The 16,419-nt window shown below is 41.4% G+C and overlaps 1 protein-coding gene across 1 annotated transcript in view; it reads right to left on the reverse strand.

The window, feature by feature from the left end:
* Positions 1-4,448: 4,448 nt before the first annotated feature.
* Positions 4,449-16,419, reverse strand: part of CDC25C (cell division cycle 25C) — a 71,432-nt gene continuing 59,461 nt past the window's right edge. Inside the window, exons 11-17 of the mRNA XM_089693991.1 lie at positions 15,597-15,779; positions 13,869-13,970; positions 13,566-13,628; positions 13,253-13,351; positions 12,157-12,290; positions 7,389-7,500; positions 4,449-5,216 (exon numbers count right to left, since the gene is read on the reverse strand). Of these exons, the coding sequence (XP_089550117.1) occupies positions 5,076-5,216; positions 7,389-7,500; positions 12,157-12,290; positions 13,253-13,351; positions 13,566-13,628; positions 13,869-13,970; positions 15,597-15,779 (834 nt within the window). The 3' untranslated portion in view covers positions 4,449-5,075. The remainder of the gene's footprint in view (positions 5,217-7,388; positions 7,501-12,156; positions 12,291-13,252; positions 13,352-13,565; positions 13,629-13,868; positions 13,971-15,596; positions 15,780-16,419) is intronic.

The raw sequence follows: 16,419 nt of genomic DNA on the forward strand, positions 1-16,419 counted from the left end.
GAAGGCACACTAACCAAGCACCCATCCAGATGTGCAAACAACTCTAAACTTGTAGAAGTAGCCCCCACTTCTGCCATTGGGAAGTAGTTTGTACAACTGGCACATTAATGTAGAGGACAGATGCATTAGCTGACCTTTGCCTTCAAGCTCAATGGCCTGTGCATTAGGTAGTCTATGGATGCATATGTGTACATACTGCTGATGAAGGAAAAGGGCGAGATTCTTCCACCCTCTCACAAACTCCTGCAATGAGGCAGGTGCACACTCTGGGCACTTGTGCTGTTGCCACTGATGGTCTAAAGAGCAGTTCCGAAGAGACAACATCCCTCAAGGGATAATAAAGTAAGATTCTTCATGGATACCTCATCAGCATCCCAAGTGCATAACCAGAATGCTCTACGCATTTGAACAGACATTAGTCCCATGCGAGTCACAAATTTGGACGCTTGTAACATGCCACAAGTCACAACTAAAGCCGCATCCTAGGCATTTGCTTGAATCATTCAATGAAAAAGGGTGCTACCCCACTGGTGAAGGCATCCTGTTCAGAAGAATCCAACCATTCTGACACAGTTTGGCAGATTAAAAGTCACCACCAACACAGGACAGAGACACTCCAGGTAATTCAAATTGGCATCTACAGAGAGATTATAACTGTCCCAACCCATTTGGTGGTAACCTGTTATTGTGGATCACCGATGCATGTTGGGAATGGACCACTAATTTATAATTTCCTTTTCAAAAGGGAAAAGGTTCCGACACTCAGAAGGGGCCTAGGCACCTTTAGGACATTTCCAGTCCTCGTAGACGAATAAGCCAAATAGCGGGGTGTAGTGGGAAAATGATTTGTAGCTCTGAGTCAACTATAGGAGACTGGTGCCTCAAAAACAGTCAGTCATTCTACAGGTAGACCATTGGGAGTCAGAATGAGATTACAGGCATTGGTTCCTTCTGGTGATGCCAGAACCACTAGGGGAAAGTGGGATGAGGTCACCGGTGGCAGCAGGTCTGTCTTCCGTGTCTTAGTGAAGACATTTTGTATCAGCACAGCATTAAATCAACTAGGCCCAATATGAGGCAAGGCATCACATACCCACAAACCAAGAAGCTGGTGCTGATGAGGCTTTCAGGCAGCCAGAGGTGACCAAGGCACGATAGGCAGTGGAATCAGACCAGAGATCCACATGGTGGTGCAGGATCAGAATAAAGATGTTGCCTCCTTCAGACAGGAAAAAGCACAAAGCACACACGCACAACACTCCACCCAGCAGATGTAGTCAGTGCTCGATCACTCAGCCATAACATTTTACATGGTAAAACTAGCAGTGGCACAGATGTTAAACACACCCAATGGTGCAAATAGTAACGTAGCTCCAGATGTTTCAGCCCAGCCAGACTTAGTTTTCAGAAACATGGCCAAATCTGGGGCTGTGCCATGGTTCTGGGCCCAGAAAGCATTCCGTGCTTAACCAACAGTACATGAAGGTCTGAATATTGCCATAATGCAGAGCCCAGTGCTCGAAGGTCTCATTCCAAGCTAGCCCCGCTTGTCCAATCCAGCAGGATCTGGGTACGGCCTCCAAAGCCTGTGCTATGGAGCTGCTGATCCGGATAGCTGCTATATAGAAGCCAGCTCAACCAAAAGAGTAGCAAGAAATCTTCATTGAAGTCACTGAGGAAAATTGAGAGTGAAGTGAGGAAGCTTTAAAAAACATAAAACTTTTTTCCAGCAGAGCTGAAGAAAAGGCACTCAATTTCCTAGGACACTAGCAAAACAGGAGGCATGCAGGATAGGGGAGGGGTTATACAGGCATTGGTTTACTATTATTTGCCTGTGCCCCAACCTGCTGTAAGTAGCAATATAACCCAACTGTTTCTGAATTCCTAGATCCCTCAATTGACAAAAAAATATGCTATAGTAAGTATAGTTAAGTGACACAATCAATAAGTTTCTTAAATTGTGCCCAGTCTCCTATTTTTTTTTTTTACAATTCTAACCAATGGTGGCTCCATTCCCCTCACTTCTTGCCTATGGGTAAGAGCAGTACCTGTACGTTGCAGTCACCTGCACTGTTCCGCTTCAATGAATAATCCTATGTGCCTTTGCGCCGACTGATTACACTGTGCATATGCCATCACTTGTTGGGGCTGGCAGGTCTTATACTTATTCTGACACTCAGGACCGGCATCAATGTGAGTCCCAAAACTGTAGTTATTGAGCAGTGTCATGTGGACCTAGATTTACCAGTGGGAATTATCTCTCCTTTAATGCACAAGGCTGGATGTGTTGGAACATAACCTTCTTGCTTTCCCACCTGCAGTGGGTTCATCTAAATCTAGTGACCACCCTGAGAAAGGAAGTTGAAGGTAGGTCTTCAACGGCCTTTCTCAGAGTGACTACTTTAGAGGTCTAATTTATAATAAAGGATACAATGTCAGATGTACAGTAAAAAAGTTACTGGGAACACCGCTTCCGCTAAAGGTATGGGATCTAAAATTGCGTTTATTTCTTTGATTTAGTGCCACTAAGCAATCAGCTAGCTTGCCTTCTCTCTTTGGAGCAACATCTGAGCTGCTGACTCCTGAGAAACAGCTCCAGGTCCTAAAGATAGGGGTGAGGTTTAATCTTGGCTTGCAAATGCCATTCCAATGATCATTAGCTTCATGAAGTATTTAGTAAGGACTTGGCCAGCTCTGAACAACATTCATAAAACTTTTAAAAGCACCATTCAGGTGTAGTTGAGAAGCCTTGAATACAGACCTTTAAGTATAATTTCACCTTTGGTACATTTACACCTTATTTTGCACTCCCCCTTGCCCCCCTGAAAGTCAGATATTCACTTGTCATCTAAAGAGATACCATCCATCTGTGCAGTACTCACTCCATTTATTGCTCCACCAAAGCATGCAATACAAACCCCCTATAGGATTAGAGAGTGTAGTGTGCATATGCCAAGTTTTTTTTTTTGTTTTTTTTTTAAGTGGCTCTGCAGCTTCAAGTGCAATATCAAACAAAGAAACACAGCGCCTCTAAGTGTGTACTGTGAAGGTATTTAATAAAAAGATAAGTAGTAACTCACATCTTAGAATTTAAAAACAGGCTCAAGGGTAAGAGGGTGAGACGGCTGTAGCCAGATGATGAAAGAGCGCGCCTGGACTTATCTCGTCCTGCACATGCTCAGAAACGCATCGCATTTTGATGCTGTCAGACACCAAATGTGCTGATCCCGGACATCTTGGAGACTCTGCCAAGCTCCACCATCCATGCTGCATATGCACGGCACCATCTGCTGGCAGACACCTTGGAGATTCCACCAGGCTTACCATCCATGTTGCACATGCACAGCACCACCTGCTGACGGACTCAATCGATCTCCTCTCTGGATCAGACACACAACATCATCTGGCTACAGACGTCTCACCCTCTTACCCATGAGCCGGTTTTTAAAATTCTAAGATGTGAGTTACTCCTTATCTTTTTATTAAATACCTATACAGTACACACTTAGAGGCACTGTGTTTCTTTGTTTTTCCTTCTGCAGAATTATGCTTCGCTCCTACGCAGCTTGCCCTTAGTGCCTACTGGACTACCTTCACCCCTGCCCATTTGGAACTCATCAAACATACATGGACTACTACACCATGCGCCTGTTATCCCTTTTGTATCAAGTGCAATGTCACACAGTTTAGGGAACAAGTGAGTTAAAGACAGCCAGAAGGCGCTGAGGCCAGGATAGTACAAAGTAATTTTAATGCTTTACAGTTGGGTTAATTCTTCTGAAAATGCTAGTTGCTTGGCTGTCAACCTCATCTGCTTTAAGGTGCACTTGTGGGGACAGAAGTCCCTGAGCAGTCATCCTTATCCTGGCCTCACTACCTAGCACAGTTACTTGTCTAGCAATTAAACCCTGCCAACCTGTGCGAATTACCACAATGCAACAGTATGAATATGTTATTACTTTTAAAAAATAAATTTTTTAATTTTAAAATGGCGAACTGGTTTAGTTTTATTAAAGGACGCCTAGCTGTGTAAAAAAAACAAAAAAAAACAAAAAACTTTGGCATGATATACAAACAATCATAACATAATGCACTAAATATAGTACTTGTCGTTAAAATTATGCAATGCCAGTCAAATTAATTGCTCTGTGCTGTTTTTGTAGAGGAGCGCTACCTACATGGTCCAAAGTAAACCAGTAGCTAAAATCTGATTTTGACATCTATGGGTACCTCCACCTCCTTTTCCCTCTCACAAAATTGAGCACCTCTATCCTCAATGAAGGACAGACTCCCAAATCTGACACCTCTTTTAAACAGCTCTAGGAAATTAAATACTTTTAGGAATGATATTTTAGTAGCAGCTTGTAGGCCACCATTAACAAACATGATTTTAAAGTATAGCTATTCTCAAGAATACAGATTAAATATACTGAAGCTTACCAGTCCTCAGAAGTGGTGGTTTCATTACCTTTATTCCCTCCATTTACTTTCATTTGGTAATCACTGTAATGTATAGAAGAGCAGCATTGTACCCCTAGGACAGGATGTTTAAACTAACCCAGAAAACCCCCTCCCCGATCTCTATAACAGAGTTATTCTATAGTTTACAGCAGAGGTGAGCTGATAATACTACAGAGTGTACAGTAAATTACAAGCTCACTGAATTTCTGGCAGTCTCACAGAGCATTTTTGCACTTACCAAACAGATATAACAAAACCCTTTCATCTGTATATTTACTAGACCAACAGGAAAAAAATAAGTTTGTTGTTAGGTTTTACATACAGTTTAAGCAAATGTGTAGACACTTATATAAATAGAGCTAAGAAAGCCAAGATACAGGACTGATCCTTTCCAGCACTCCCTTGCATTCATATTGTCAGGGTGTCCGTCCACATCACTCAAATGCATATTCCACACTGCCATATTTTCACAAAGAATATATTTAATAAAATTATTTCACAGTGTCAGTGGTACGCGTCAACCCATTTCAGGTCTTATATGGCAGTGCAAGCAGCAGAGCTGGAAAAATGGATGAGCAGCTACAGGGAGTGTGATTGGGTTTACATTTGGCACTTTACAGCTTCATCAGTCTAGCGATTTGATCCCTCCTTTTGCGATCGCCTGCCCAGGATTTGCTCTTTGTACGGCATTTCAGCAGTTCTTCTCTGTAATCTTGGTGATGCATAGGGCAGTATCCCTGAGGCTCACACAAAACCTATGGAAAGAACAAAAAAGGTAAGCAAAGTCTGTTTATTCCCTGACTTCTGCCACAAGGGAAAAATGTCCCAGAGTCCGAGTCAGTTACTTTAATACTTTCAGTCACTGACGTAGAACAAGCATGCATATGAAGACTTCTGACTTTTCTAATCTACATATGTTCTAGGTCAGTGGCCCAGAGTATAATAAAACTAGAGGGTATGCCTAGGAGCCAATCATCTAGTATTTTCAACAGGTCAGCAATGGATGCCACAAATTACAGGCTGTACCATCAAAAATGGCCACAGCAGGTGTGAAGATCTAGGATTTTCAGTACAGATATAAAGCATCAGTATCCCCGAGGTAGATAGACTCCCCAGTATCTGCCATGTGCTATTATATTACGTTTCTCTTCACCCAGTTTCCTTTCCTGAAGACAAAAACAAGGACAGAAAATAAATGTACCCAAAGTGAGGGTAGATTTCCAATCAACACTACTTCCTGTGACAATTGTAAAAATTTAGACTTCATATCAAGTTTTGTTTCATTGGACAACTGCAAGAGATTCAAAGTAAGAGAAACTCTCCCACTGGTACAAGGACAGCAATACAAAACTTAAAAAGGTTACAGAAACTTTCCCTCCTCATTCAAAATTAAAACTTTTGGCTGGAGCTCTGCCATAATAAAAGACATCTTTCGATGTTGATATGTCTAGTATCACTCCTGAAAAAAAATCTTTTTGCCCATACAGTGGGGCTGTGCCAGAACTGCATGGGTTAAATGTGTGTTTTGTTCTAGGGGAACACCGAAGATATACTCACCTGACGATCCTCCCCGCACAAGACCGATTCTTTCAGCTTCTGCCCCCCCCCCCCCCCCGTGGTCCAGTGGTCTTGTAATGGATTGTTCCTGATGTCAGCATGCTCAACACGTGCTCCAAAGACAAGAACAGTCCACTGGACTGTGGGGGAGCATGGTTTTCTGTAGGATCGGCAGGTCAGGTGAGTATGAACTTAGTCCTCACCCCCTAAAAAGATTAACTGGAGTTCTGATTTAAGAAAAATTTATTGGGGAAAAAAAAAAAAATCAATGAGAATTAAGAAAACAACAAAACCAGTTAGAAAGTTCTGGAGCATGCTTTTTCTAGTGACCGCTAATATGCAGGTAACATTTTGGCATCAACAAACACTGAGACATTCAGGGCCCTGTGGTTTCCAAATAGTGATGTGCCAAACATACATGTGTTCGGTTCAGCGAACTTTACTGAAGTTTTAGTGCAGAATCAGGAGCAGACTGAAATCAATTGGCGCTGAATATTAAATACAAATGGCAATTTTCTAGGCAAATAGGCAAGGGATTTCCAAACAAATGTCATGGGAAGACTGAACATTGCGCTGGGGAACATCTACAAACAAATATAAAAAGCAAAAAAAATTCACATGGCAGAAAAATTCTAATAATGCTTCAAGATTAACATAAAATATGCAAAAATCTTTTTAAGAACATGTCAGTGGGATACCCTTAGTGATGCATCTGTACAATGTATACACACACACACACACAATTTTGGTTGTATTCTTGGCATTAAGGTGTCACCACTCGAGCACCATCTCAGGCTCACTTCCTGCTTCCATGAGAGTAATAGAGGGCAACTGAGCAATCAGCCGCTGCTGCCATCAGTCTAACTCCTGTGAGGAGGAAGCCGGGGAGTAGCTTACCACTGCTGTGTGTGTGTGTGTGTTTCGATGCTCACAGCTCAGCACAGGGACCGAAGGAAACTTGCATGCATGGGTGCCTTCTTAGCATCTGGCTTACTACAGGAGGCCCCGGAAGGGGGGGGGGAGTAGACAGCACCAATGGGGACTACCAGAGGAAAATTACATTTTTGTTCATTACTGTTGTACAAAGCACTTAGGTGTAATCTCTTTTATATTAAAAAAAAATAAAAATAGACTTCAATGTTGTTTTAAACACTGGCATATGCTGCTAACTTCATCGACTGTAAAGCTACATGATGAAACACTACTTGAAAAGGCAATATCTACAGTACACAATGACCAACGTAGCATGCTTGCCTTTCCTTTTTTTTTTTTTTTTTTTGATTGTCTTCTTAAAAAGGAACTGGTTCTAGGCATCCTCACATAGCAACAAATAGCAACAAAAAATTATCAACACAGTTATGAAGTCCTACCTTGTATTCTGGGAAAAATTCTTTGTAGCCCCCTTTAAGCAGATACAATTCTGGGTAATGAAGACTTGGATATTCATTCCTGGCCCGGTCTTCCTCTCTCAAAAACCGGCACCTTTAATAGATGACACTTGTATGGTTAAATGATGGTAAACAATTATAAAAAGGTAAAAGAGCTAAAGTAAGGCACCGCAACAATGGAAAATAGGATCAGTTTTGACCACAGCTAAAGAAAATTTATTTTTTTCCCCAACCAAAGAAAAAAAAAAAAAAAAAAACCTAAATGAATACATGAGCAAAAACTAATAAAGTGGAACTGCTGGCAAAAAAAATAAAAAAAATTACATATACAATGAAGTCTTTCAATAGCATTACTAGTTTTATTATCTGCTGATGCCGTCAGCGGCTCCAGTATTTTTCAACATCCTTTAAAAAGGCCAAGCTGGTGTATAAGTTGTGTGAAACATGTTAACATCCTTTAAATCCTGTGCTGTTTTCTTTGTAATATTTGGAATAAAGAATTGTTTGAAGTCTGTAGAAGTACAACCCGCACCATGAATTCCATTAAACGTTCCTAGCAGTATCAAATTCCAGACAGGGAACCACTCTTTTCGGTCCAGGTTCTGACAACTGAGAAAAAATACCTGACAATTGTCTTTGCCTGGATTGTACACAGCCAACGAGACTGAAGTTCTGCCTAAGACACTACCTCTTCTGCTGTGGCAAGACTTGTGGGGGTATCCTTTATGGTTGATATACACTACTACCGTGGAGTTGTCTGTCAGACTCTGGAACAGATGATCCTCCTTCAGGATGGTCCAACACTCTAGAGACAGCAAAACACCCAAAAATCAAGAGTGGTTATGGGGAAATGAGAATCCACTGACAACCATGACCCCTGCGCCGACATGTTGACCAGGACTCTTCCTCAGCCCACTAGGCTGGCGTCTGTCATGAGACAACCTTTTCTGTTTCTCCACTTTGCAAAAAGAGCCAAATTCTTGAGCCACCAAGCCAGATGTAACCTGGTTCTCTGCATCAACTATGCTGGCCTGTCCAAAAAACAGACAGACTTCCTCCAAACAGCTGCCTGTAGTGGAACTGGCAAAGGAAACTGCTTAAGAGAGTACATCAGACCTAGGACTCTTTCAAAAGTGGATTCAGCTGCTGGAGAATTTGAACCCAAGATCAGAGTCTGAAGTATCTTTTGAGGAGCGCAGCAAAGTCAACATTGGGGGGCCAGCACCTCGGTGAATACTCAAGGTGCAGGTGAGAGGCTTAAGGATTTGACCAACAAAGTGGTAGTGTAGGGACCTCATAGCAAAGTGTTGGAAATCGATGATGTGCTGGAAAGATGGGGACATGTAGGTAAGCATCTTTAATATCCACATAAGCCAGAAAGTCTCCATGCTAAAGGGAGAATTTACAAATCTGATGGAGCACATTCAGAATTTTGAATGACGATATTCAGAGCCTTGAGATCCAAAATGGGGAAAATTCTCTGTTTAGGTTTGGAAACAGTGAATAGGTTGGAGTAAAAGCCCTGAAACCATTGGAATTGGGGCAATGACACCATGATTCAGAAGACCGGAAAGGGCTCAATGGAGATGTACTAGTCTATGTGGTGACACAGGAAGGATGAAGGTAAAAAACTGAGGGGGCAGGGAATGAAACTCCAGAGTGTAACACTGCACTCAAGCATCTAGGAGGCAAGCTATTGAAGCATCAGCATAAGTCAGCAAACATCCCTCCACTCTCAAAGGTGGGACGCTCCTTCAAGCAGATGAAGGCTTGTCTGAAGATTTGACAGACTAAGCATCAGACCTTGCGTGTGCACAAGTAGCCAAACTTGGAGGTTCTCTATTAGAAATCAAGAGAGATGAGAAACAAAAAAAGAACATCTAACAGCTGGAGAGGGAAAATACTTTGTTCCTTAGTCTGTTTCTTCTTACTCTGAGAAACATGGGTGCTCTTGCCACCAGTAGCATCCTTGAGGATACTATCAAGAGCCAGTCTAAAGAAATGTTTCTCAAAGGCCATGTGGATCAAATGCTTATTGCACAAAAGTAGTGCATCTGTATTAATGAGACAAAAACGGAAGGCTTCGAGCAAATCATCAAAAATGGAATTTAACACTATAGACATCTGCTTCATGTGTTCAATAAGCAAATAGTTAATCACAGCAGTGGTTAGATCTCTTAAGGAAATTTGACTAGTCAGACTGTAAAGTCACAGCCAGGATCAGGGGAAAGGAAGAATCCACCAGAGAGAGCAGAGCTCTAGAAAGGACTTCCAACTGCTTATTAGTTAGGCCTTTAAAAGGCAGATGTGTCCTTTATCGGAATGACAAGAGCCTTGATAAGGTAGGACAGTGCATGAGTTTTATCGAACCCAAGTCTGCAAACAGTGGTAGAAGCAACAGACTGAGCCTCTGGTTTTAGAGTGGTGCACACTTAATCAATAGGAGCTGAAATAGTGTTCTCTAATTTGGAAGGAATAGCAGTACATTGAAACTCCTCAGGGGCAATTTCAAGAGTTGAGAACTTGAGAGACAGTCTCTGACGCAGATGGCTTGGAAGCTGTTAGGATTACAGGGAAATCAGATATAGAATTTGCTGTAGAGGGCATGGGAGTGCATTTGCAGTCTCTGCAATCATAAATCGGCAAACCACTGGATCAGTTGGGTCAAAGTCTTGCATGACTGTGGTAAACATCTCAACTGAAATGACAGAGGACCCAGGCACACCCAATGGAGCTTAAGGACTAGAAAGACTGAATAGACTACAGTGCAGAGGGAAACAAGATTCCAGTTTGCAGATTCTGGAACTATCAGAAGGACAGTGCAAGCAACCCCAGAGCCATTAGTAGAAAGTGACCTGGGGGCACCCAGTACAGCGAGTCTGTCCCCTCTGTATCTATATTCAGACATGGTGCAACCAGGTGGCGGTAAGGCAACATCCTGTATAGGCTGAGAATACCACAAAACCCGGACAGCTGGATGTAAGGGAGGGCTGGATAGCTGAAGGTGACCAAAGTCAGTGTAGAAGGCCAACAGGTTTAAAGATCGAATTGCTACACAGATTGTTGCAAGCAGCAGCAGGGAAATGCTTCTTTTACACTGTGTGATATGTTGTCTGTGTTCTTTCCAAAGCAGGGGACGTCAACACTCAATCCCACAGCGTTAACCCCTTCCAGGAAGCTGGCAACAAAAGGGTAGTGTCTGGGATTTCAGACGATGAGATTATGCAGAGTTCCTGAAAGGTAAGAACCTCCCAGATTTCTCAGCGTCTGCACAGTCCGATGGACATTGGCAGACTGTGTAAACCTTCAGCCTTTACAACCACTTTAAGGAGGTGAATGTTTAGGCCAAATAAAAGGTGCAGTAATATAATAAATGAAGTGCAGTGCAAAATAATCAAATATAAAAAAGTCCACAGGCAAAGTCCATAGATGTAAAGGAAAGTACTGATCGAACGGTGAAAGGGAGACGTGACATGCATACACATCCGGGTGCACACTGTGTTCAGTCCCCGTCACCAGAAGGAAATGTGGCCACTCACCTTAAAGATATGACTCCTGAACTAACAGGCAAGTCATATCTTGCATTCCCCAACAAGGGTATGAATTGAATGGAAACTCTGCTGATCCCAGGTGGAATATCCTCACGTGCCCAATGGATATGTAAAGTCAAGGAAGAAACTAATAGTGCTCTGTGCTTAAAGACTTTATTAAATGAAATATTAAAAAACACACTTACACAGCTCCCACAGTATTTTTCTTCATCCCCAGTCCCTACTTTAAACACCAGCCTGTCTCTGTATAGAGAGTCGGCAACATTACCCATGCTGTTTAGAGCCCTCAGCTGATTGGTAAGCTTCAACCCACATTAAAGATTGCCCTAACCCTTTATACCTCAAGGTAATCTTCAAACACTACTACCATATGATTTGTTTATGATGCTCTTTATGACTATGTTTCTAACCATAGTTTGTTGCTGCCACACAAGCCTTCTTTTTATGGCTACGACAATTGTTATCGTACACTTTGTACGATTTGGCATTTTCTTGCATCGTTACTCAGTGTACTTCTTAAGATGGTATTCTGTTTCACCTCTTTGTGCATGTTACACACACACTTATCAAATTGCATATTCGAGTGCTCAATATATAAAAGCCATTCAGAAAATAGCCACGGGGGACACCCCCTCCCCCCATCAGCTGCGGAAAGGAGCCACGCTTCTGACGTGACTTTCCTTTAATAGTGCTCTCTGCTAAAAGACTATTAGTTTCTCCCTTGATTTTACATATCCATTGGACATGTAAGGATTTTCCACCTGGGATCAGCAATTGTTTCCATACAATTGATACCCTTGTTGGGCAATGTGAGATATGACTTGCCTGTTAGTTCAGGAGTCATATTTTTTAAAGTGAGCGAACACATTTACTTTTGGTGGTGGGGTTTGGACACTGTGTGCACCTTAATGTGTATGCATGTCACGTCTCCCTTTCACAGTCTGATCAGTACTTTTAATTACATCTATGGACTTTGCCTGTAGACATTTTGACTTTTTTATTTTGATTATTTTGCACTGCACTTTATTATATTACTGTTATTTATAAGTTGTGAAATCTAAGTGTTCAGCTTGCAATATTTTAAGCTATTAGTGTTGTGACTGTGCAGGTATTTGTTTATGTGTATATGTGAAAAACGCAATGAAAAATTAAAATGCTTCCTTTATACGATAGGAATGTTTATCTTAGAAGATACTCACATTTTTGGACCTCTCTCTGAAGAGAACTCACAATGAAACACCAAAATAATGCGCTTTTGTGCCACAGATGGAACCAGAGGTTGATTTAGAAAATAAGCCAACGCGTCTTCTAGTCGATGGAGGTTTAATGCATCCTTAACGGTAAGAAGAAAGAAAAAATTAAAGAGTGCACTTAATGCTGCTGTAGACCTTTTACAAACTCCTATAACCTAAAGCCTATCATATTTGGTGCTACAGCAACAAAGCTATCCTCCATTGCCAATGTGCATTGGTTTTAGTTACTGACTTTCCAATTAACAATTCAGTATTTTCCACTAAATGCTACTTTGTTCCCGACTATGGCCAATGATCTCTATAATATAACCTGCTTTGTAATTAACAAAAGCAGTTTGCCATGATAGCAGAGTTGGCCTAGACCACTGTCATACTAACGTAATGAAAGCAGATAATAACCAACCACAAACCAGTCTGTGGTAGCATGGAAATAAAGTAGCCAATAGAGGACAATGACCTTTATTGCCAACCTAAAATTGTTACTCATAGGCTGGAGTTGAAATTATGATACTGGTGTTCTTGGATCCCCTTATAGTGGAACTGAAAGTATTTTACAACAGACAGCGAGCAGGCAGGGTATTATTGCAAAAGAGACATGCAATGTCTCTTCTACAATAAAATACACCTACCTGCCTGCTCACACAGTCTACTGCAGCATGTAAACTGAGCTGCTCATGTACAGCTCAACTTACAATCGCCAAGAGAGTCCGTGTGCCAGGATGACTGACTCCTGTGCACAAGCAGGAGGTATGCCATCCCACACCAGCCAACAGAGATGTCCAAAGACCAGCACCCAGGGAGAAGATGCTGCCATGGGTACCGTACCTTTAAAAGGAGGCAGTCTCTAGACTGGATAGACAAAATTCTGATTTTTTTTTTTTAAAGCAGCTATTATATGTACAACTGTATTCCTTCCATGTATTTAATGGTTTGCCCGGAGAACAGATATAAAGGTTCATAACACCTCCAATTTAAAACAAATAATTTTTCATGCAAAACAGATACGTCACACTTTAGTACTTTCTGAACTTCAGTAGCTCACCTTGATATGGCCCCCTTCGTATTCATAAGGATATCGGCAGTCAATAATGTAGAATTTTTCCACAAGACTACTAAACTCTCCTTGAATTAATGCTGCCAGCTAAAACAATCAAAAGCCTGTGTTACTTCAGTAATGAAAGAACAGAAACCTGTGTTATATCAGTAATGAAACAAGATGTGTGCATATGGTAGTCACACACAATGTTGGTCAAATGCCTCAGCAGGCTCTTTACAGCACTGAAAAATGCTTTGCACGTTTTTAGCTAACCCATACCAATTATTCATGCCATTCCAGTTGTAAAATATACACTCACAGTCTCTCCAGTGATATAGCGAAGATCCTGGTGTCGTCCAGTCACAGTAGGCAAAGCATAGACCTGTGATACAAAAAGTTTCAAAGCAACAAGCACAGAAAAGGAGTACAAGAAAGAACAATTAAATTTGCATTGGTCTCTGTAGCCGTATATGCTGAGTAAAATCAATGATGTTAATTTTCATGCACTAGAAATATTTTAAAAATAGTAGGGTCCATAAAGCGTTACATAATAAAATGTATATATACTTATTTGATTTTTTTGACACACACACACACACACACACACACACACACACCTGACCTTTGAAAAATCTCCAATTAGCTGTCTGTGACTATAGTCCTCATCCAATGCTTTTGTAATATCTACATCGCAAAGAGACAGGGTCTTTTTCAGAGATGCTCCCTGTAAATAAAAAGGGACCGTGTAAAACAAAGCATACTTTCAAATTACATAATAACAAATATTCTTGGTGTAACTAGTTAATTATGGCTGCTCACTTAAACTACACAAATGTGTGGGCAGTTTTCCAGACCTCCTTTTGAAAGTGCTAGCTACCTGGCAAGGTTTGTCTTCAAATGTTTTGAGTTACAAACCTGAAACAAAATGTGCAGCAAATGAAAGTCAGAGAAAAGTCAGAACTTTTTTTAATAGCTAATGTTATCTGTGTATTTGGTCGTTTGCCTGGAGATCAGCTTTCAAGCACAATTTTAGGCAACAAGTGAAAATATTCAGTGAACTGCTAGGACTATCCTGCTTATATTTCCATTCAAACTTCCAAGGGAGATATAAAACTGGACAAATGCAGGGAAAGAACTGGCTTCCAAGATTAGTTTTTCTACCAATTTTGTAAACATTTCTCTAGGGGTATCTGCATAGAGCATTAGCCTGAAACTCTACTGATACCACATTTATAAAGAATGATTTGTTTAGCAGTCAGATCTTTAAGATGACCATACAGAGAGTGATTTTGGCTAGTTTCTGATAAACTGGCCTACATCTGCTCAGTGAGTTGCCCTGTAAGTCACTTTCCACCTGACATCCTGATTGAAAAATCCAAATAGCTGGGTGGAAAATTGTCCAAGCAGGCACTGTTCTGGTATTCTGACAGCTGGAGGGGTTGTGATGTCAAAATACAACAGGCGCAGCAAGAGATTCGTCCATTCGTGCTGTGTAGCACGGATGGAGGAATTTGCAAGTCTATGTGTATGGCCAACATTAAAGGCACATACGTCAGTTCTTCCACTGGTAATTTATAATTACAGTAAGATTGAAAATGCAATTACCAATAGAAAGACCTCATTCAACAGAGAAAAAAATTCACAAGCTCGATTTCCACAAAAACAGTGGTACACAGAATATGGGGGGGAATTCCTTTAAGTCAGCTCTGCGGTTTATGTGAAAAACACACATACAGCAAAATGTACCTTCATTGCAAGGTCAAATACATGTCTAATATGGGATTTATTATAATCTATAATCAATGATGTTTAAAGCGGAGTTCCACCCAAAAGTAGAAGCTCCGCTTGTTTGCCTCCTCCCCCCTCTACTGCAATATTTGGCACCTAGTTCGGCCCCTTCTTCCTCCGGCAGTCTCCTGGGAACCTTCATAGGTCCCAGAAGAGTTCCGGACCAATCAGGAGGCGCAGCGCGGCTCACGCATGCGCAGTGGGCACCCGGCTGTGAAGCCGCAAGCTGTCACAGCCTGGTGCCCACAGTTGAGATGCCGGAACCATGGAGAGAAGAAGAGAAGAGACAGTGCAGGTGAGCACATTGCTGGACCCTGGGACAGATAAGTGTGTTTATTAAAAGTCAGGAGCTACAGTGTTTGTAGCTGCTAACTTTTAACAAACACAAAAACGTCTGGAACTCCGCTTTAAAGGACCAGAAACGCTCTCTGGAAGTAGCTAACTTACATCCTGAGACAAAAGAAAGAACAAAATATACATAATGCAAGCAGATTGATAACACCTTGTGTAATTTCAATACGCCATTTCCATTTATATAGTTCAGTGCCCAATATTTCCTCACCCGTCTTCTCGGTTGAAAGTTTTCTTCATCATCAGGCTGGAGTGGACTGCTTGTACTGCGTCTTCTTTTCACCTTAACAGGAGTTTCCCCATCTTGGGGCCGTACAGGCCTCTTTAAAACAGGCCGGTCTAGCTTCTCTGGCATAGACGGTGACCGATACAGTCTGCTTCGATTCATAGACACCTACAAAAATGTAAGAACATATTATTTTGGTTTGAAAAAAAAATAAAAAATCATCATAGTACAATGGTTAACAAGACACTGTTCAGCCTGATCTTGAATATGCCATTTAGTTTTGGTCACCAGCCATCAGGAAAAGACATTGTTAAATTACAAACAGTTCAGGCTGCTTAACAAGGGATATTATTACAGTGTGAAAATATATTAAAGGGGACTTCAGTAACTGTGATAAACTGTTTACTCTAAGGTCCCTGGAGAGGGTACGCAGGCACGATTTGAGGTTAGAAAAAAAAAAAAAAGAAGGTTAACCTTAGGAGGGAAAAAAAAAAAAAAAGTTATTTACTGTTAAAAGCAGTAAAAAATGTGGAACTCCCTAGGGCAGTAAAGGAAGTGGTACTAGCAGAGAGTGTCGACAACTTCATAAACCTTTAGATATCTTCCTCAGAAAAGCACAAATATACAGGGCTATGGAAATTGAGAAGAAAAATCACACACACACACACACACACACACACACACACACACACACACACACACACACACACACACACACACACACACACACACACACACACACACACACACACACACACACACACACACACACACACACACACACACACACACACACACACACACTACA

This window comes from Staurois parvus, unplaced genomic scaffold (genome assembly GCF_062004578.1).
Source record: "Staurois parvus isolate SC_StPar_1 unplaced genomic scaffold, SC_StPar_1.0 ptg000025l, whole genome shotgun sequence".
Taxonomy (NCBI): domain Eukaryota; kingdom Metazoa; phylum Chordata; class Amphibia; order Anura; family Ranidae; genus Staurois; species Staurois parvus.